Below are 21,983 nucleotides of genomic sequence, written 5' to 3' on the forward strand. Positions count from 1 at the left end.
GCAAAAAGAGAAAAAAAAATTTGTGTACATGGGTTCATTGTCAATTCAGAAATCTGACGGTGGAGGGGAAAAAGTTGTTCCTAAAGTGTTGAGTGTATTTTCTCCTTGATGGCCGTAATGAGAAGAGGACATGTCCTAGATGATGAGGGTCCTTCATGATGGATACTGCCTTTCTGAGGTATCGCTGATGGAAGATATCCTGGATGCTGGGAAGGCCAGTGGTTGTCATGGAGCTGGCCGACTTTACAGTTTTCTGCAGTTTTTTTTTCCAATCCTGTGCAGTGGCCCCTTCATACCAGACAATGAAGCAAACAGTTAGAATGCTCTGCACTGTACATCTGTAGAAATTTGCAAGAACTTTTTGTTGATATGACAATTCTTCTCAAACTCCTAATGAAATAACACCATCTTTGTAATTACATCAATGTGTTGGGCCCAGAATAGATCCTCAGAGATGCTGATACCCAGGAATTACAAACTGCTCACACTTTCCACTGCTGATCCGTCGATGAGGACTGGTGTGTGTTCCCTCAACTTTCCCTTCCTGAAGTCCATAATCAATTTCTTGGTTTTACTGACGTTGAGTGCAAGATTGTTGTTCCAACAGCACTCAACCAGATAATCTATCTCCCTCCAGTATACCTCTTTGTCACCATCTGGAACTCTTCAAACAATAGTTGTGTTATCAATAGATTTATAGATGGCATTTCAGCAATGCCTAGCCACACAGTTGTGGAAGTAGAGAAAGCAGAGAAGTGGACCAACATTGATTGTCAGTGAGGAGATATGGATTGTTGAAAGGCCCTTCATTGGAACTCCTCTCCAGATTTCAGCATTAACAGTCTTTTGATTTTCACTTTCTTTTGAATTCTTCCAGCAAAAACAATACTGCTATTAGTTTTCATAATCAACTCACTCTAGCCTTTTGTGAATCCTAAATAACAGAGCACTCTTCTTACCTTTAGTATTTTCCCAATCAAAATGCAAAATTTCACATTTGCTCACTCAATTTATGTTCCTTGGCATTGTAGAAGTTACTTTCTGACTCATAAACTGTGATTTTAATAAGATCAGATCCCTGCGATATCCTATTCCTGTCAGTCATAAACACAACTATTTATGCCTAATGTTTCTTGTTAGGTAGAAAATCTACTGAACTTTGCATCATACTCGACCAGGTACTACAACATGAAGTTTTATTTTCTACAATAACCTTTGATGCAGCACGTTATCAAATGCCTTCTGGAACTTCAGATATTGGGCAAAGATAGAATATACTGTACATCACCCACAGCACTCTAATAAATCGGTCAAATGTGACTTCCCTTTCATAAAACCATGCCAACTCTACCCAATTACCTTAATGATATCTGCCTCCTTCTATCTCCTTACCTTTATGAATAAAGAAATTACACTTTGTTGTTACCTATCACCAGGCATGACATCTCAAAGTCATCTTGCCTTGGTTTCTCCCATCCAAGGGAAAGTCATACCCACCATTGGATTCAAATTTCTTTAGTGGTTTATGCACTACAATATTAATGAAAGGGTGTTCAGCCCATGTTTGTATTCAAACCCAAGATTAGATTAATCAGCTTCCTCAGCTTAACTTTCTGTCTCAAGCTTTTCCTGTGGAAATGCATCTCAAATATGCACAAAACAATAATTTGTTTCTCATCCAACAATGAAAAAAATAAAAACACTTTCCTTCATAATAAAAATAATTTTGTAGTCTTTATTATTCTAAGACTAAAAACTTTGTTATCTGTGTTGGTACTCTGTGCCCTAAATGGAATTTTCTCAAAGAACTGAACCTTTCTGCTTTTCAACTTAAAGCACCAGAATGCCTCAAGCAAATGTCCTTGGATATCCTCAAAATCAAATATGCAGTGAGAGATTATTTCAAAAAAAGAGAATCATCTACTTCCATTTACTGAAAAATGTTTTAAGTGCCCTGTCTTATTCAAACAGAAGGCATTATTACCTCACATATATTACAATCCTCCAAATCCATTTTACTTTCAACTCTCCAGTTTGGTCGAGAATAATTTGTGAATTTATATTAACTTTTCAATCTTGACTCTTGTTTTCTGAAATGCAGGATTGAACTTTTTCTTGCTTTAATTATTTAGCTCATTCATCTTCATTCTTAGCCATATTAATTTTTCACTTCTCAAACTTTGAAATTAGATATTTTAGACAAAACATTCAAATCTTCCTCCATGGTAGTGCATGTGTCAAAGCTCAAACAAGTATCTTTAATCAACAATAAAACCCTAAATGAAATGTCTTCATTGATAAAACACAGAAGAGAAAAGCTATTCAGGATCAAGCAAATCCTAGAATCATATCTCTGAGTAAACAATTCAAATGTCACACCAATAAAAACATAAATAAGAGGCTGGTTTCGCTATGACTCTAGCCCTTACTGCAGAATTTCAGTTGACTGCTTCTTCCACAAACAGCTCAAGGCATGTTCTAGACAATTTCACCTGTCAACTACCTTTTTGGAACACACAAAAGACCATCTGGCTTCAAGTGAAGCAATTTGCCACGATGCCCAAGTAACAGAAGTGTCGATTTTCTAGAATACTGCAAGTCTGGTTCACTGGTTTATTGGGGAGACCGACGACGGGGGAGCTGCATGGTCTCTGCTATAGCACAGATTCAGCCTCATGCCGTGGGCTCATAAGTTGTAGCCACCCAGAAGAGACGGCAGAGGTGCTGTAGCGCAGCATTCATGTTGGATTGGGAGCAGGCCCCTCTCATTGGTGCTCACCACCAGTGCTCACTCAATAAGGCAAGGTGGATTGCATGCATGCGCTCATTTGCAGACTGCTAAGGATTTGTTCTTGCAGACAATCTTCCATGCATCACCTGTCTGCAGTACACATTACTCAGGGACTTGGGATATATTATATATATTTTTGTGTGACTGGATGTTTACTGCTATCTTATATATGCTACGATAGCCTTGTGCTATGTTTGACTGTTGGCACCATGTGTTTTGCACCTTTCCTTTGACTGTATTGATATATGGTTGAATAACTAAACTTGAACTTGACAAATGATTTTTAACAATAATTAGAAACTTCTGGCATCAGTAGGCAAAATTAAGCCCTCCTTTTTCTGATCACCACCGAAATCAATTTGTACCTTCTAATTCAGTGATATGTTGAAGTGAGAGAAGATTTAGCTCATGTAATTTACTAGGTTAAAAATAGTAAAAATCTTAATCTTGTCAAATTATTAAATCTTGCAGATCAGTGTCATCCCATAACATTTTTTCTATCTACATTTGTTTCCATGAACAATTGAGAAGTGTGCTTATTCAGAAGTAATGTTTTTGCATACAAGAAGCATTTGTGTAAAGTAATACTACCTGGTTAGCAAAATCCATCCACAGTAACTGTTACTGCACCAGAGAAAACTAATTGTCTTTTTTGTAAGCATAGTTAAACATGGATTGCCATAAAACACAGCCAAAGCATTCAAAGATGTATGCAAGGGCATGATATAGGCATGTTAGAGTAGATAACTGTGCATATAGCAGCAACTGGAAGATAGAATAACTCACTTCTGGAATTGAAAAGGAAGCATTTTTAACCTCCAGATACATATACTATCTTGAGCAAATTAGAATAAAGTAAAATAAAGTTCCAAGTGAATTTTTGACCAATACAGAAACCAGGAATGCTACTATCTGATAATAGACAACTTAATGTCTATAATAACCATATGAATCAAACCTCAAAGCATGCCAAGGATACTTTAAAGGAGAAGCTTAATGATTGAAAAGGGATTTTTCAGAAATTTGAGTGAAAAAAGTCTGTTCTCAGCCAGTGCTAATAGGGGCAATTTCCTCATGCTGTGTTTTGTTACCATTGCTAAATAAAAGTTATAGTAAATTGAAGAGAACTACATTTAAGGTTCAAACCACAACAAACATTTAAAAATGGCTGATAATTACTTGGAGGAACGTGGTTTATTTTTGCTTTAGAATCATGACATTAAGGTCAATGCAGAGAACAAGCAAGATAGTTGTCACCAGTGTATCACAAGATCCAAAACCTTTTATCCAGCAATAAAAAAAATGGGAAGGAAAGCCACTTGACTACTGACTCTTCCAGTGCTCACAGTTTTCTAAATAGAGACATGCTTCTCAACAGAATCCGAAGACTGTATGTACTTGATAGCAAAAAAGGTGCAAACATTAACAGATGGGAATGTACTTACTAATGCATTGTATGTAATCTACAAGAGTTGAGTTGATAACTTACTGATGACAATTATTTATATACAGGTTTGACGTCAAAAATAACTTTTAAAACTGATCAGAGGACAAACTATCTGAAATTGAAACTTTTGCAGTAACTATTCATTCTTAGCCATATTCATCCCAGCACGAGATACTATCATTCTGCATTAAGCAACCCCAAAATTATAAAGCTTGTTCTCCTTTTCTTCCCCAAAAAACTCTCCATGGCCTCACCTTTTTCTTCCAACTTCCTTCGGCTCCAGATCCCTCAGATATCCAAGATCCTACGATATTGTTTTCAATCTTCCAGAATTCACAGTGTTCAATTCTGCAGGCTCTGAAATTCCCACTTCAAACAACTTCACCTGTTTATAAGATGATCCCTTTGACCTAGACTCAGGCCAGTTACTGCATAATTTCCACGTGGCTTGGTACAAATCTTGCTCATTGCATTCGTAATGTGCAAGGAGCTACAGAAAGCAACAAGTGTGATTTGTTGCTTACGCCTTGAAAGCAAAAAAAAAGTTGGGAAAATTAAAACTGTAATTATGGACAGAGATTAGAGTGTAGGAAGGCTGAGGAATAACAAGACAAAAGTATTAAGATCATGAGGTGCATAGGTAGAGTAAAAATTCAAAAGCCAGACGGCATAAATTTAAGGTAAGAGGACAGAATTTTAAAGGGGATATTTTTAATATGAAGTGTTTGATATCTGGAATGCACTGCCAGAGAAGCTGAAGAAATCAGACACAATTACAAGGCATTAGACACAGGCGCAAATAGACAAGGCATAGAAAATAAGATCTCATTGTGGGCAAGGAGGATGGGCAAAAAGATTGCTATCGACAAAGAGCAAATTTCTATGCTGTAGGACTATTATTTCACAATAATTGCAGATCACTCTTTAAAATGCCTTAGTTTTATCTCAAGATGACAAGACTATTTCTGTTAATAAGACTATTTCTGTAACTGTGTAGGAATGTGGCCAAATGTTCAGAGTTCTGCTGGTGCTCCTGCAACAATCAATCTATTAAAGTGCTGCATGGTTCAGTAACAGAGTGAGCCAAAGCCAAAAGCTTGGGAGGGCTGGAGTTAGGCAGATTGGCAGATCAGTTTGTTCTGCACAGCCACTCAGCAATAACATGTGGGGCTCATACATACACCTTGGCCAACTGGGGAGAACAAGCTGCTACACTGTGCACTTCAGTGCCTGCATGGAGAGACAGCAGCTTCAGTCATAACCAAGTGGAAACAATGAGAAAAGAACTACAGCATCTGGGAAGAGTGTAACACACCGAGCAGGCCTTAGCATATGTCCCGAATCATTACGCCAACCAGAATGCAACCCTGAGCCCAACATCTTTTGGCTTAATTTCCTAACCCAACAACTCCCACATCTCATTTGTTCACCTAATAATAAATCTGTAATACATCAGAAGCATGAAATTTCTCTCAACAAGCACATAAGAAATGTCAGCCTGCCAGTTTGAAGAGTTGAAATTGGAAGGTTTAAATAAGTCATGTTAATAGTTTAAATTAAAAATGTAGATGTTAGAAATTAAAATAATGAAATACTGGAAATACTCAGGTCAGTCCACAACTGTGGGAAGAGAAACAGAATTGATGTTTCAGGTCAAAGGCTCTCTGCCAGAACTAATAAATAATATTGATTGATCCCGTATTCTTTTTGTTGGCATTACTACAACACAGACCTGATCACCAAAAACTCCATTTTCTCCTGCAGCTAGGACAAGATTTAATTAATTCCAGACAATTACAGTCGGCCCTCCGTATCCGCAGATCAGGAAAACCCTGAAGTTCTCTCTCCAGCCCTTGTTGTTTGAGCATTGTTCGCCTCACGTGTCGTTCGGGTTATATGGGAAAAATTTTTGAGCGTTCCCAGACCCAAAAAATAACCTACCAAATCATAGCAAATAACACATAAAACCTAAAATAACACTAACATATAGTAAAAGCAGGAATGATATGCTACTAGCAGAACCAATACATTAGCAGCTTTCAACATTCTCTCCCTCTGTGTGTAAGTACGTAGTACGAATGGTGGACGCAGGCAAGTTCAACACACGCACAATCTCTTTATTTCCTTCACGATGATTGAAATGCTTAATTACGTCCAGTTTTACACTAAGCATAACACCCTTATGAGTTCTCTTAGGCTTTTCTGATATTTTAGGACACATCTTGCTAACCGATGCACAAAATAAATCGAGATAAAGCACTCTCGCTGCTTGGGGTGCGCTCTGCCTCTATAATGGCTTGCTGCAAAACAAACACTGAACACCATTTTCGCTTTTCGTAACACCCTTATGAGCTCTCTTAGGCTTTTATATAAGGGACTTGAGCATCCGTGAATTTTGGTATCCGCGGGGGGTCCCGGAACCAATCCCCCGCGGATACGGAGGGCTGACTGTATTAAGCAAAACAAAAAATCCTCCAGCTACTTCATACTTCCTTGACAAATGCTAAATGGCGACCTCCTCTCACATCAATGCCACTAATTTCCACAATAAACTAAGAATCTACCACTCCCCCACACACAATCATTTAGGGCAATTTAGAATGGATAATTAGCCTACTGACCCATGTCTTTGGTATGTGGGAGGAAACAAATATACTTGGAGGAAATCCACACCATCATAGGAAAGTGCATAATCTCCAAAGACACCACCAGGAGTTACGCCTGAACCTCAGTCTGCTGCTGTGCTATCCAGCTTTGTAGCCAAGCAAGACTAATTAGGACTTGTTTTACCAGAGGATTTAGCCACAAAATTGTATGCTGCTGTCACTGGATGTCAATGAAGTAATTCCTGTATGATAGTCAAAGTACAATCATTAGGATCTATCAGAAGTAATGACAATGAAGCAAATGATATACAGGTGTGCACCGCTTAACGTCCGATCGCATATATGTCCATAGTCCCAATTGGAGAACGTGACGTAGCGGGTGTAACCAATCTCACGTATCACATGTCGAGTGTAGTAGCGTTATCTCTGTTTAATTTTCTTTCAGAAATATTACCGTAAAGTGCATCATGGCTTCCAAATGCAAGTTATTTGACCTGAAACTCTTCCAGTGGAACACTATGAGGAAGTTGAGAATAGTGATGTGGATGATCCTGATCATCAGGACCCAGGCTGTAAAAATAGGGGACAAGCTCTCCTCTACAATCACTCTGAGCACCGGTGCCCCACAAGGCTGTGTACTCAGTCCCCTGCTGTACTTACTGTACACCCATGATTGTGTAGCCAAGTTTCCATCAAATTCAATATACAAGTTTGCTGATGACACAACAGTTGTAGGCCATATCTTGGGTAATGATGAGTTTGAGTACAGAGAGGAAATTAAGAACCTGGTGGCATGGTGCGAAGACAATAACCTATCCCTCAACGTCAGCAAGATGAAGGAATTGATTGTTGACTTCAGGAGTAGCGGACCGCACGACCCAATTTACATCAGTGGTGCCCAAGTGAAACAAATCAAAAGCTTTAAGTTCCTCGGGGTCAATATCACAAATGACCTGACTTGGACCAACCAAGCAGAGTCCACTGCCAAGGCCCACCAGTGCCTTTACTTCCTGAGAAAACTAAAGAAATTTGGCCTGTCCCCTAAAACCCTCACTAATTTTTATAGATGCACCGTAGAAAGCATTCTTCTAGGGTGTATCACAACCTGGTATAGAAGTTGCCCTGTCCAAGACCGGAAGAAGCTGCAGAAGATCGTGAACACAGCCCAGCGCATCACACAAACCAATCTTCCGTCCTTGGATTCACTTTACACCGCACACTGTCAGAGCAGTGCTGCCAGGATAATCAAGGACATGACCCACCCAGCCAACACATTTTTCGTCCCTCTTCCCTCCGGGAGAAGGCTCAGGAGCTTGAAGACTCATACGGCCAGATTTGGGAACAGCTTCTTTCCAACTGTGATAAGACTGCTGAACGGATCCTGACCCGGATCTGGGCTGGACCCTCCAAATATCCGAACCTGCCTCTCGGTGTTTTTTTTTTGCATTACCTTACTTTCCATTTTCTATTTATGATTGATAATTTAAATTTTTAATATTTACTATCGATTTGTACTCTAGGGAGCGGGAAACACAATCAAATATCGCTGTGATGATTGTACATCCTAGTATCAATTGTTTGGCGACAATAAAGTATATTGTAAGGTATCTTTGATAAATTGTGTGTGATATAGGCTAAGAAAGTGTTCACATAAAAGGTTAAAATGAAATAAATTATAGTGTGTATATGTATTATAGTGTACAGTATACAGTTTTAGTGTAAGTTCCTGGCTATTTAGTCAATACAGGTACACTACAGTACTCCATATAGGTTTGCGAAGTATATAAGATGGTGTTCACACAATGCCCAAATCACAAAACATCCGATTTCACAGAACGTATCGTGGACGTTAAGCGACGCATACCTGTATTGAAAGTGATTTGCTCCTACTACTACTATATAAACTTCTTTTGCTTTAATTTACTCTTGTTTTGCAACTAATCAATTTTAAATCTTTACACATTTCTACATAGAAAAATACTTTTATTGTTCTTTTTTTAAAAATCAAAAATTGAGATGATTGCATGTCCGGAATAAATATATTCCCTGTACAGTACATGCTTTAATGGTCAGCAGCACTGGGACAAATATTAAACCCAAAATCAACAGTAAAGCAATAAAATATTCTCAAAATCCATTTGATGCATCTTAATTATAATTCATTAATACTTACCGAAAATAGCCAAAGAGCCCACAAGCATATTAATCATATGCAATTACTTAACAAATTGCTAGTACAAATTTAAGTGATGGTTTTCTTCTCACCTGGAAGTTATTCATTAAACCATAAGAGCATTTATTTGTGGCACAGTAGGAGAAATTGAAACCCAATTTACAAGCTGCAGTCGAGCAGTTAGTCACTGTTCCAGGGGCGATCATATCGGTCAAGTTTCCAGTAGCATCACGCACAATACAAGCACCTGAGAAGATATTAAAAAGTAGTATGTGGTGTAACTGAAGCAAATGCAGAAAATAAACAAAATGCCAACAACAAATCAGGTACGGTAGCAGCCACAGAGAGGAAGCCTCAACATTTCAGGTCACGTTCCCTTTATCAGAAACTAAAATGAAAGAAAACAAGCAGAACAGGGATGGAGAGAACAGTGGGAAAATCTAAGACAACAGATTGTTCAAAGCAATGGTTATCTTGACAATGGCAACTGGAGATAAAGTAAATGAAACAAAAAGTGCTATTAATTGAAATAGGAGCTTCCAGCAACACCCATATAGAGAAAAAATACACAGGTTGTTGAATTTGTTAGACTTACTGGAGCCCTAATTGTTGCAACATTCCTGGACAAGACTAAATGGTGTTCCTTGAATTTACAATGGGCTACATAGTAATAATAGGACAGAGTGGGAATAGAATGTAGAATTAAAAGCCAAAGGAAGCTTTATGATCATTCTTGCAAATAAAATGGTGAAATCTGCCATGCAGAACACTGATTTACATTGGAATTTTCCTATCCAGCAGAAAATCGATGCCTGTTTTGGAAGAGCAGCTTGGGTTCCTGGTTATCGGGATCTGTAAATGGGCAGTTGTTGTCTCTCCTGCAATTGTAAAAGAAAATGTCACACAGCAGAATCTGGTTAGGAGATAGAGGGAATCCTGGAATGCTGAAAGGGGAAGAGGAGAGAGAGCAAGAAGTGCTTGGCAGTTGAATCGATTTGGAAGTGCAAATATGGATATTGAATGTGGAGACTGGTGAACTGGAAAGCCAGGATAAAGAGCCTTGTAGTTGTTCAAGTTAGCTGGGAGAAAAGGGGAAGAGAAATGCAGGAAAGGGGACAATACAATGGATACACACATCACTATACTGGGGATGGGTGGGAGCCAAGGTTAAGGAAAACACAAATCATTTCAAAAAAGCACTGATATGGAAAGTTATATCATCAGAATAGATACCATTCTAAAAGGGCCATTTGTTTCTAACTCTCCAATTAATTTCAACCAATCTCCTTTTCAGGGCATGTTCTTTACAATAGCAAACCTTTCATTAATTCTCTCCTAAATCTAGAAATCCCAAGTTTTTCCCCCGAGTGAAGCAGCAATTTACTTGCACCTTTTCCGATTTAGAGTAGGCATTCAGCACTCAGAGAAACCAAATGTGAGTGGATGACCATTTTATAGAATACTTTGCAGAAAAAGCTTCTTGTTACCCATCAATAACTCTTCCACTTGTGCCTCCTACATTGTTAGAACTTTGCCCAAAATATGATTGGGGAACAGCACCTCATTTTCCATTTGGGCATACAGCAACTCTGGAGACTTGATACCAATCTTAATGATGTCAGGTATTCAAACTTCTCCCCTCCACCCTGCAGATAATTCTAAATAGTGTACCCAAACTTTATGGCAACACAGGTTACAGAAATTCACCTTTACCAATATGAATCAAATTGAGATGGGGAATGAAAATTTGCGAGGAAGAATATTTAAACACAAAATACAAAGGAAAAGGTCAATTGTTAATGACTCACATTACGGAAAATCATATGGTCTTTAAGGAGAAACCCCTATAATGCAGGTTTTGCGCATTTTATTTTCAATGCATTCATTTATTTCTTGTCTTTTCTATTAATAACTAATTTTAACTTGGTACCTTTGGTCATCACCCATTTGCATTCTCTCTATTCTCTACACCAGCGGTCCCCAACCACCGGACAGCAAAGCATGTGCGACCGGGCCACAAGGAAACGATATGATTTGGTGATATGAGTCAGCTGCAGCTTTCCTCATTCCCTGTCACACCCACTGTTGAGTTTGAACGCACGCGAGGTCATGAACCGCGCATCATCCATGTCAGCGCTGGAAGGAGATCAACTCCTCGAGCTTGCAAATGACGGCGGGCTGAAAAGTATGTTTGACATAACATCTCTGCCGGCATTCTGGATCAAAGTCAAGGCTGAATATCCTCAGATAGCCGCGAAAGCAATGAAAACGTTGCTTCCATTTCCAACATATCTTTGCAACGAATGCAACGAAAACTAAATTGCAGAATAGACTGGACATAAGGAACCCCTTCGAGTATCGCTGTCTCCCATCACCATGTTGTTGCAGGGAAACAAGCCCAGGGCTCCCACTGATTCAGCAATATTGGCGTGTTGCAATGATTTTATATGTTCACACGGGGAAAATATGTGCTGTGTGTTTAATATCCAAACGTTACTTAAAATGTTATGATGCCATTGACTTATAAGTGACTTATATAACCATATAACAATTACAGCACGGAAACAGGCCATCTCTGCCCTTCTAGTCCGTGCCGGACGCTACTCTCACCTAGTCCCACCAAACTGCACTTAGCCCATAACCCCCCATTCCTTTCCTGTCCATATACCTATCCAATTTTTCTTTAAATGATAATATCAAACCTGCCCCTACCACTTCTACTAGAAGTTCGTTCAACACTTAATTCAAGCTCCCCTGTCCTCCCCTGATAATTGACTTATCACTATATTCATGCGGGGAAAATATGCGCTGTGTGTTTAATATTAAATTCCTTAGATAAACCCTTTTAGAAACGAAATTGAGTGTATTAGCCACTTACCACCTATATCTGGTCGTGATTAACACTCCGCTCCCCCAAACAGAATAGCCAAAAACGATTTGTAGAAAAAAATCGGCACTTACACGCATGCGCAATGATGCCCGCGCAAGGCTTCATGGACATTGTAGTCTTTCTCGGGGTAAACAACGCATTTGACTGCTACTCTTGTCCGTTGGCAACCCTACCCCCCAACCCCCACCTGGTCGGCCAGTCCGCAAGGTGGTCAATATTAAACCGGTCCTCAGTGCAAAAAATGTTGGGGATCCCTGCTCTACAACCCTACCTTTTTCTGCACCCCAAAATAATTGTATCCCCAGTTCTAATGAAGGAAAGCTGCCCCTAAAATGTTGACTCAATCTCTCTCCACCTGGACACTATCCAACCTGCTGATCAGTTTTAGTGTCCTCAGATTTGGTGTTACAAAATATGCATTGGTTTGTACAGCATGATGAATTATCCAACCGCTGGCACCTTTCTCTGCTTCACTTCTTCAGAGACATGCTGCTATAGCTAGAAGATTATAGTGTAAAGTACAACAGAAGGTACAATGAAACATTTCTTCACCAGAAATGTTAGTTTTTGCAGTACTGAAAGAAAAATTGTAGCTGAATAACCCAAACAAATTGCTTCATTAAGTTCACAGAAAGAACTCAAAATGATTGATGTTCCATTTGTAAATAAAAGTGCACGAAACTTGAAAGAATAGTTTTAAAATTGTCCGAGCATCATTCATGCTTAATCAATTGAATACCAAGGCCCATTAACTTTTCATTAAATAGTCTTAAATAATGTCTTATGTCATTTAAAGTTCAATGATCAGATGTTTCTTTAGATTGTGATAAGTAAACAATGTGGCTTTCAAACACACCATCCTGACTAGCAAATAGATTTTTGACCAAATTATTACTAATAACTCCAAATAAAAGTTGCTGAAAGTTTAACAATTAAATCCCATTTTAATTGCTGAAATATGTACCCAAGCTTGACTTATTTTGAAGAATTGTTAGTTAACTAAACCTAAACCACCACTGAGTCTTCCAAGATGAAACAGCTTACATAATAAATTAATTTTACAGCATTCCCAAAACAGGCCTACTTTCACAATAACATTTCAACCCTCTCAGTTTCATAACTAATAATGAATAAATAAACAAAGTTCAAAGATACTTCAGATCATAGTCTGACAATCCTTCCAGTGAGGTCACCAACTAAATAACGTGATACAGGACTGGGATGTCCCAGAAATGTACCATTCTCTCTTTTTTTAAAATTGTTATTTTGTAAGATGTTATTTCCTATACAGACGAATTTCACATGCAAATTCTGCTGATGTATGCTCAACTTCATATAGCTTTGGAGGTTACATCATCTTGTTTATTAATCAAGGCTTCACTGTTTCAATAAACTAATCATTTACAAAGTGCTACTATTAAGAAATGTGGAGAGTTCCAGCAGGAGTTAATTAACATCAATCCCACCAGAATATTTTGAGATTTTTCTCAATGACGCATGTTTATTCCCTCATGAAAGTGTATACAAAAGGTCTTGGGAATAGGTCACAATGACAGATATTTGTCTACTTTTCACTTCAGCCAATTTATTTAAAAATACTACATTGACTAAGTCACTTCCTAGTTTTTACACTATTAAAAAGCATGCATTTATGATATTATTCACTACAAAGCTGCTAATAATCAAGCTTAAATATTTAAAAAAAATCAGTAACCAGGTGAACACTGCTTTCGAGAATGATTATCAGAGAAAGCAAATGAAGTTACACCAATCTGACACTAATCAACCTATCCATTGTATCACTAATATGAAACCAGACAATTTCATGTTAATAAAAAGAGGCAGAAATCTTGCAGAAATATCTATAGGAAAAAGTTAAGTCCTATGTGAGGGAATCCAGGCGTGCCCCTATTAACTGTTTGAAGAGAGACAGAGAGAGTGTTGTTTACCACAGATATGTTGCTTTTGTAAAGGAGAGAGAGAGACGAAGATTAACAGTGGACTGTCACTTTAAGGCATTGGAAGTAACTTTGGATTTTTACTGAGTTTGGAGTTGCAGACAGCACCGAGCAGCTCGAAAGTTGCTACGGTGACCGAAGGCAGTGTTATTTAATGGACACTCGATGTTATGATTTTCAGCGGGTTGTTGATATTTCTTCAAGGACTTGTTGCCTGCTTGTGCATTTCTTCACAGACAAAGGAGGGAGGGACTCTTTGAATGACAGGTGATGCTCAGCCTGGTGAAATAAATGGGAGGTCAGATGATACAGACCTCAGACACATGTTCTGGACACTGAATGAGCATTGTTGTGCCCGCAGAGAAAGAGAGTTTTGGAGGATCGATCAGGCGGATCGATCCAAATTGCTATTCCAGCGGTGAAGAAGGGGTTGACTGGTGGGGAGTTGTCTATGTGTCCACCCTCACCTGGGTGATAGCTCTACCACAGAAGACCGGTCCCCCTGGTTAAAGTCACAGTCGGTGACTTGTAAAAGATTTCAAAGGACGACGAGAAGATCGACGGCATCAGCTCACCTGAAGATTCATAGATATATATCTCTCTCTCTCTCTCTCCCCCCCATCACTATTCAACTACATACCACGAACTGAACTGAACTTTACTCAACATCGTAAGACTGTATCTTTTTACCCCTACACTTAAAGAAGCATGGTTTTTCATATATCTAATTCCACACTTACTTTTATATATAATCATTGCTAACCTGTTTGATTTATTTACATTGATATTACTGTATTGCGTAGTTACTAATAAATATTAGTAGTTTATAGCAATACTGGACTCCAAAGTGTTTTCTATTTCTGCTGGTTTCTTAATCCCCGTCACGGGGTACGTGACATTAATTGGGGGCTCGTCCGGGATATGAACAAATTGGTCGGGAGGCTGGTTTGAATTGATTGGGGAAAATCCCTTTTGATTTGGACTTTTGATTTGGTTGTGTGGAAAAACAGCAGAAATGGATGTCAGAGACTTTCTGAAATCACCAGACCTGGTGACTTTGAAGTTAGCTAGAAAGTATGAGTTGCGGGACATTGCTAAAGAATTGAGAATTGAGGTAAAGAAGGGTGTGAGTAAGGTAGAAATTCAAAGGAAAATAGTTGAATATTATAAAGATAAGGGAACATTTGATGAAGGGGTGTTAGTTGTTCGTGGAAGGTGAGCCTACTGAGGACGAGTTTCAGCTTCTGTTGGAAATATTAAGAAGGGAGCATGAATTGAGATTAAAACAGCTCGAGAGAGAGGCCAGAAAGACAGAGAAACAGAGAGAAGCAGAAAGACAGAGACAGCTCGAAAGGGAGAAATGGCAATGTGAAGATCACGTGGCAGAAAGGCAGAGATAGTTTAAAAGGGAGAGGTTGCAGCCAAGAGGTTTAGTGTCGGATCCTGATGATTTTTACAGTTCGGAAGGGCTAGTTTCGTGTGATGAATTTAAAAGTTGTGTTCCTGATGAGGTAAGGGCATACTCAGTGGCAGAGGATGCCCCTACCCTGAAGGGGTTTGATAAGAAAGCAGACGAAGAAGTTTTAACCCACGAGGTTGAGTTTACTCCAGAAAGGAGTTGGCCAGGGAATAGCTGGGAGGTTCGAGATGACCCTGAATTTGAAACTGGGACAAGTGATGACAGCCCAGAAGAGGCAGTTGTTCCGACTGAATGTGTTCAGGTTGTTGAAGTACCTGTGAGTTCACAGGGTACTGAACCTTGTGTTGAAACTCAGTTAAGGTCTGAGGTGTCTGACTTGGTTAAAAGGGATGCAGTCCTTTTGTGTCAGATGGACTTGGTTCAGAGAGTAAGGGGTTAACCTTGGTACCAGTGGAATGTGAGGATTCTCAGTCATTTGTAGTAGACCGTGTTTTAAAAGCTGGTGAGGTCAATGTCGCTGGAAGTAATGGGAAAAGTGCTGTTCCTGGACTTTTGGATAAAGTGATGGAGAAGGTTGGATTGGTTGCGCGACTTTTGACTCTGCTAGCAGGACAAAGGCCTGCTGAGGCAGGATGCGCTAGTTTGTTGGATTTTGTTTGAACATTTGGAAGTAAGCACCTGCAAGGTCATGCTGTTATTCAGAGTAATATTATGGAGAGGAGGAAGAATTGTGGTAGCTTTGGAGTGAAAGTTGCTATGGATACAAGTCGAAGTATAGGTCGTAATCAGATGGGTAGTTTGTTTGGTCTCTTTCATAATGTATACATGATTCTGATCAGCCTGATGATGGTACTGAGTTTAATAAACCATGGAGGCATGTTGACAGCTCTCCAAGGTAAGAGTGTTTCAGCAATTCAGCTGATGAGAAAAGTTGCTATTGAGACCTATGACAGAAAAACCAAAGGTTTAAATTATAATGATGTGTCACAGACTTTTCTACCTTCCAGATTTCAGCAGGACTTAGAGGGTAGTACAATTGATAAGGGTAAGGTGTATAAGAAAGGTTCGTCTTCGTTGAGAAAGGAATGTATCGAGGAACAGAAGCAGGATTCTGGAATGGTGGCTTTAAGAGAGAGAGCTCTCACAGGAGAGCAGGTTCAGAGAGGGTCAGTGGGATATTACCTTAAAGATGGGGTGTTGATGAGGAGGTGGAGACCAGCCACAGTGCCTGCAAGTTACGTGGTGGTTCTGGAAGGTTACAGGGCTGAAATTTTAAACATGGCTTACAGTATGCCTTTAGGTGGACATCATTGTGTGAGAAATGAGGAAAATGGGAACGAGGGGGTTCCCCTCTTCTTACTTATTGTTGGAGATTCGATTCAGAAGGCAGTGAAGGGTAATTTGTTGGAACCTGTATTCAGTTACAGGCCAAAAGGATCTTTGACCCTACTCAGAGAACTCTGGAAGGGATGTAGTAGGCTTTGTGACTTTGCTAAGGAAAGTTTACAAAATGGTCGAGTCGAAATAAGACACTTGTTTACTAGAATTGCAGCTGGGGGAATGGTTGTAGAACAAAATAGAATCGTGAAATCTGATAATGGAATGGAAAGGAAAGGCATGTTTGCCCACTGAATCTAGACACACCAAGGTGTCAGAATTCCATTGTTTCGGAAAATACTACTGATAAGGTCCACCAGTTAGATCCAAAACCGAAAAAACAAGTAAAAGGCCTAATTGGTGTTTTGAAATGGTGCACAGGTGCAGTGCATCACATCATTATGAATTTAGCCCAGCCTATGAAATGGCATCTTCACAGAGTGAACTTTGAGGAAAGTAAAATGATTGAAGAAGAAATTAGAAATAGGAAAGAACAAAGAAAGAGAATGGATGACTGCATTGATAGAGTGGGGAAGGCTAAATACCTTATTAAGATTGACTTGTTAAAAGGATACCAGGGTGTTCCTTTAACAGAGAGGGTTAAAGAGACATCAGCATTTGTGACACCGTCTAGACTGTATGAATACAATGTTTTACACTTCAGGATGAAAAATCCTCTAGAACCATTTCAAAGAATGATCAATTCGGTGATTGGAGGGTTAGGAAGCACAGGAGTTCCTTTCAATGACCTAGTGGTCTGGAATGACACGTGGGAAGAGCATATTGCGGCTGTAGAAAAACGGTTTGACAGACCTTCCAAGGCCAGTCTTACGGTGAACCCTGCTAAAAGTGAGTTTGGCTATGCCACAGTCACGTATCTGGGTTATGTGGTGGGCCAAGGCCAACTGGCTTCTGTACAGGTCAAGGTTCAAGCGATTGCTGAAGTTCCTGTTCTGACTGACAAGAAAGCTTTAAGAAGGGTTTTAGAAATGGTTGGGTATTATTGTAAGTTTTGTAAGAACTTTGCTGACATCGCTTTCCCCCTAACAAAACTCCTAGGGAAGAGTGAAAGATTTGAATGGAGTGACCTTTGCCAGGAGGCATTTGAATGTCTGGAAACCATTCTGTGCTCAAAGCACCTGACTTTTCAAAGCCATTTTCTATAACAACAGGTGTTGGTGATGAAGCTGCTGGGGCAGTACTGTTACAGAAGGGAGTGGATGACATGGAACATCCAGTAGCTTATTTCTCAAAGAACTTTAATGTACACCAGAAAAGTTATTCAACTGTTGAAAAGGAATTACTAGCACTTATTCTGGCTTTACAACATTTTGAGGCCTATGATCAGAGACCTCAAAACCTTTGTTGCTCAGAGACCACTTGTGGTTTACATGGGTTATAATCCGTTGATGTTTCTAACTAAGATGAAGGTTAAATTGGAGTCTAGTATTGCAGGAAGGTGACTTAAAAATCAAACATGTGAAAGGTACTGACAATATTATAGCTGATTAGTTATCCAGATATTAAGTTGAAAACTGTAACCATTTTTGCTTTGTCATCTTATGTTTTTTCCCTGTATTGTTTAAAACACTGTGATGGACATTTGTTAAAAAATCGTCTTCGACAATTTTTTTTTCCCTGAGGAAGGAAGGGGAGTGTGAGGAGATCCAGGCGTGCCCCTATTAACTGTTTGAAGAGAGACAAAGAGAGTTGTTTACCACCGATATGTTGCTTTTGAAAAGGAGAGAGAGACGAAGATTAACGGTTGGACTGTCACTTTAAGGCATTGGAAGTAACTTTGGATTTTTACTGAGTTTGGAGTTGCAGACAGCACCGAGCAGCTCGAAAGTTGCTATGGTGACCGAAGGCAGTGTTATTTAATGGACATTCGATGTTATGATTTTCAGCGGGTTGTTGATATTTCTTCAAGGACTTGTTGCCTGCTTGTGCATTTCTTCACAGACAAAGGAGGGAGGGACTCTTTGAATGACAGGTGATACTCAGCCTGGTGAAATAAATGGGAGGTCAGATGATACAGACCTCAGATACATGTTCTGGACACTGAATGAGCATTGTTGTGCCCGCAGAGAAAGTGGGTTTTGGAGGACTCATATCTATCTATCTATCTATCTCTCTCTCTCCCTCTCCCTCCCCATCACTATTCAACTACATACCACGAACTGAACTGAACTTTACTCAACATCGTAAGACTGTATCTTTTTACCCCTACACTTAAAGAAGCTTGGTTTTTCATATATCTAATTCCACATACTTTTATATATAATCATTGCTAACCTGTTTGATTTATTTACATTGATATTACTGTATTGCGTAGTTACTAATAAATATTCGTAGTTCATAGCAATACTGGACTCCAAAGTGTTTTCTATTTCTGCTGGTTTCTTAATCCCCGTCACAGGGTATGTGACACCCTAAACAGATCTTAACTAGAATTTTTCTGCAACACTCCAACCTTTCTTTACTCAAGATCATGGCATCATAATAAAATTGTTTTTATTAAATTTTTAAAAGACAAACAATATGAAACATTGCAAATTTAATGAAATATCCTTAATTGTAATACCTTTATTTGGCTATAAGCATTACACAAGATAATACTTTACCTGCAGCAACAGCCGCTCCTGCATAGACCAATGTGGTAATTAAAATAGCCAAGAGTGTACCTTTAGGTATGGCTGACTGTGGATCCTATTTAAAAACGGAAAAAAATAGCATGAATAACTTTTATACCTTGCAGCTTATGTATCTTAATTTTTTAATTTATAGTATTGCTTGTTCAAAAGGATAGCAATGTAGAAACCAAGGCCATTTTAAAGCCACAACTCAAATTGACCCTGCATCTGCATTGTTCAAACCACCCAATAGTTTAGAAAATGGGAACTGGTAAGTGTGCATTTTCTCCAAAGACTATTAATCTTGACTTTGTAATTGAGAATAGTACCAAAAAAGTATCACTATTCCTTGAAGGGTGACAAGGCTACGAGATCAAGATTACCATGAACTTTGTTGTAACTAAAAACAGCGTGTACAGGATTTATATATTTTAATAAGCTTAGAGTACTAAATTGGTAATTTCAAAACACTTTAGAGAAAAAGGAGACACTTTAAAAGAATTAGATGTACCCAAGTACATCTGCAATAATAATGCAATGTAAAAACTCCTGAACAATGACGGAATATCTTGAAAAAGTAATACTTTAGCAGTATAATAACATTCCCTAATATCCAGTTACTTTTTACACAATACTAAATTCTGACAGCAGAGTAAAGTGAAATCAGAATTGCTTCAGAAATCAGAAAGGCAGCTGAACTGATGAATAATTTATCCATTAATAAATAAACACTTACTGCAAGATCACCAGAGATGTTTGCTCCAGCAAGAATACCAGTGGCAGCAGGGAAGAAAATAGCAAAGACTGAAAAGAAACCTTCTCCACCACGAAAATCTGGTCCAAAGTTCTCTGAAAATATTTCACCTGAAATACCAACATTAGTAACTTAGTGCAATAATGCAATAATTACTTTTCAAAAAGGCCAATTTTCTTCAGTAGATCTACTGATTTGGTTTTTCAATTAAAAATAAAACTCCAAAATATTCTTGCTTCCATAAGCTAAGATTTTACAAAATTGGGTGTGTCACTAGACATGTGTGAATGATATGCTAATCATTGGACAAGAAGAAAATGTCTACATGAATAGGAGAGGTTAAAAAAAAATACTATTAACTGTAATCCTACCAGGTTCCAAGAGCTAATTAATTTTCCTTAGGAAATTGTGTCTGGAATTTGTTCTCTTGTGCATTTGTTTTTTTTTAAAGTGAATTAACTAGATATTGTAAGCACTGAGCTTGTTTAGTTTGTGGCTCACTTCACATCAAACTGAAAACATAAGGGTCAATTGCTGTAAAAGTTCATTCAGTTTTGTTTATTTTCTGAACAGTTGATTCCCAACAACTACACCATGTGGAGGAAAATAAAATCAGATTGCAGTTACTGAGAGCAAGTGACTGAAAGTAATTTCTTGAAAAAAACAGAAAAGAGAAACAGAAGTTCAAATTGAGACCTGGATAGTAATGGTGCTTGAAGCCAAAAGACTGGAAGAGGTAGGTCTAAGGACCATAACTGAAAGCATCCTTTCCCCGCCCCCCATAGCTGTTATTCAGGAATTGAAAATTGAGAACAATTTTCATTAACTATCACTCCATTTATGGGCTGCATCAGATAAAAAGCTTGGCTATTTATATCAACAATGAGACTAAGTATTTCAAACCATCATCAGGAAGACTAAACTCCTTCGGTACACCTACAAAATATTGAAAAATGTTTTAAATCTCTTTCATATTCATCTACCAAAATAAATATGTTGATCTCTAGTGCATGCAATAAGGTCTTCAGCTGAGATTATTAAACCAGGATCTATCTGCTGTCCAAAGCATATATTTTGAAAGATCCTGCAGCAGTATAGCATCCTTTATCAAAGCCAACTAAAATCAGACATTCTTCAGTTATTAGACATTCCTTTGTACACTATACCAACAGATTTTTGCACGCTATACTGAGGACATGATTATGTTGGCTTGTCCCAGAGGTCTGAAGGACACTATAGATGCAAATCTTTTCATCCTTTCATCAAGCTAGATGAAGGCACAAGGTACAAGTGCCCATAGGAATGTGTATTACGTTTATATTCAGCTCAGGAAAATTCCACATTTCCCAGTAAAAATCAAGTGTACCAAAGTGATGAGGGGAAAAAATACTGGACAACAAATTGTGAACTGGGTCCACAAATAATGGCTAAATAGGGAGAAAGTAACAAGAGTTTAGAAAGGTATATACTGTTCAGACAATTGTAAACACTTGGACAAAAGAAGAATTTAACAATAACCTTTTACATATTAACAGTTGTCTTGTGTATGAGGAATTTCTTTCGAAAGCGAAAAGGCATTGCATTATCATCTGCTTCAACTAGCGCATACAAGTTAAAGGGAGAGGTTTTCCATGCTGGATCTTTATTCATTAAAGCATAGGAGAATGAGGGGTGACCTCCAAGTTTGGGTTGGTGCGTGGCCAAGTGGTTAAGGTGTTGGACTAGTGATTTGAAGGTCGCGAGTTCGAGCTTCAACTGAGGCAGCGTGTTGTGTTCCTGAGTAAGGCACTTAACCACGCATTGCTCCTGCACGTTTATAGCCCAGCGGTGGCAGTTGGTGCAGTATGGACAAGAACAAGACAAGTTTATAAAATCATAAGGGGTATGGATAAATTGGATTGAGGAATCCAAAAACTAAAAGGCATAGGTACAAG

General features: G+C 38.7%; 1 protein-coding gene across 2 annotated transcripts in view; it reads right to left on the reverse strand.

Moving 5' to 3' along the window:
• Window positions 1–21,983, reverse strand: part of slc12a2 (solute carrier family 12 member 2) — a 224,029-nt gene that overhangs the window by 79,424 nt on the left and 122,622 nt on the right. For both annotated transcript variants that reach the window (XM_072281724.1, XM_072281723.1), the window contains exons 8-10: window positions 20,032–20,159; window positions 19,287–19,371; window positions 9,110–9,264 (exon numbers count right to left, since the gene is read on the reverse strand). In XM_072281724.1, coding sequence (XP_072137825.1) covers window positions 9,110–9,264; window positions 19,287–19,371; window positions 20,032–20,159 — 368 coding nt within the window. The remainder of the gene's footprint in view (window positions 1–9,109; window positions 9,265–19,286; window positions 19,372–20,031; window positions 20,160–21,983) is intronic.

This window comes from Mobula birostris, chromosome 17 (assembly GCF_030028105.1).
Source record: "Mobula birostris isolate sMobBir1 chromosome 17, sMobBir1.hap1, whole genome shotgun sequence".
Taxonomy (NCBI): domain Eukaryota; kingdom Metazoa; phylum Chordata; class Chondrichthyes; order Myliobatiformes; family Myliobatidae; genus Mobula; species Mobula birostris.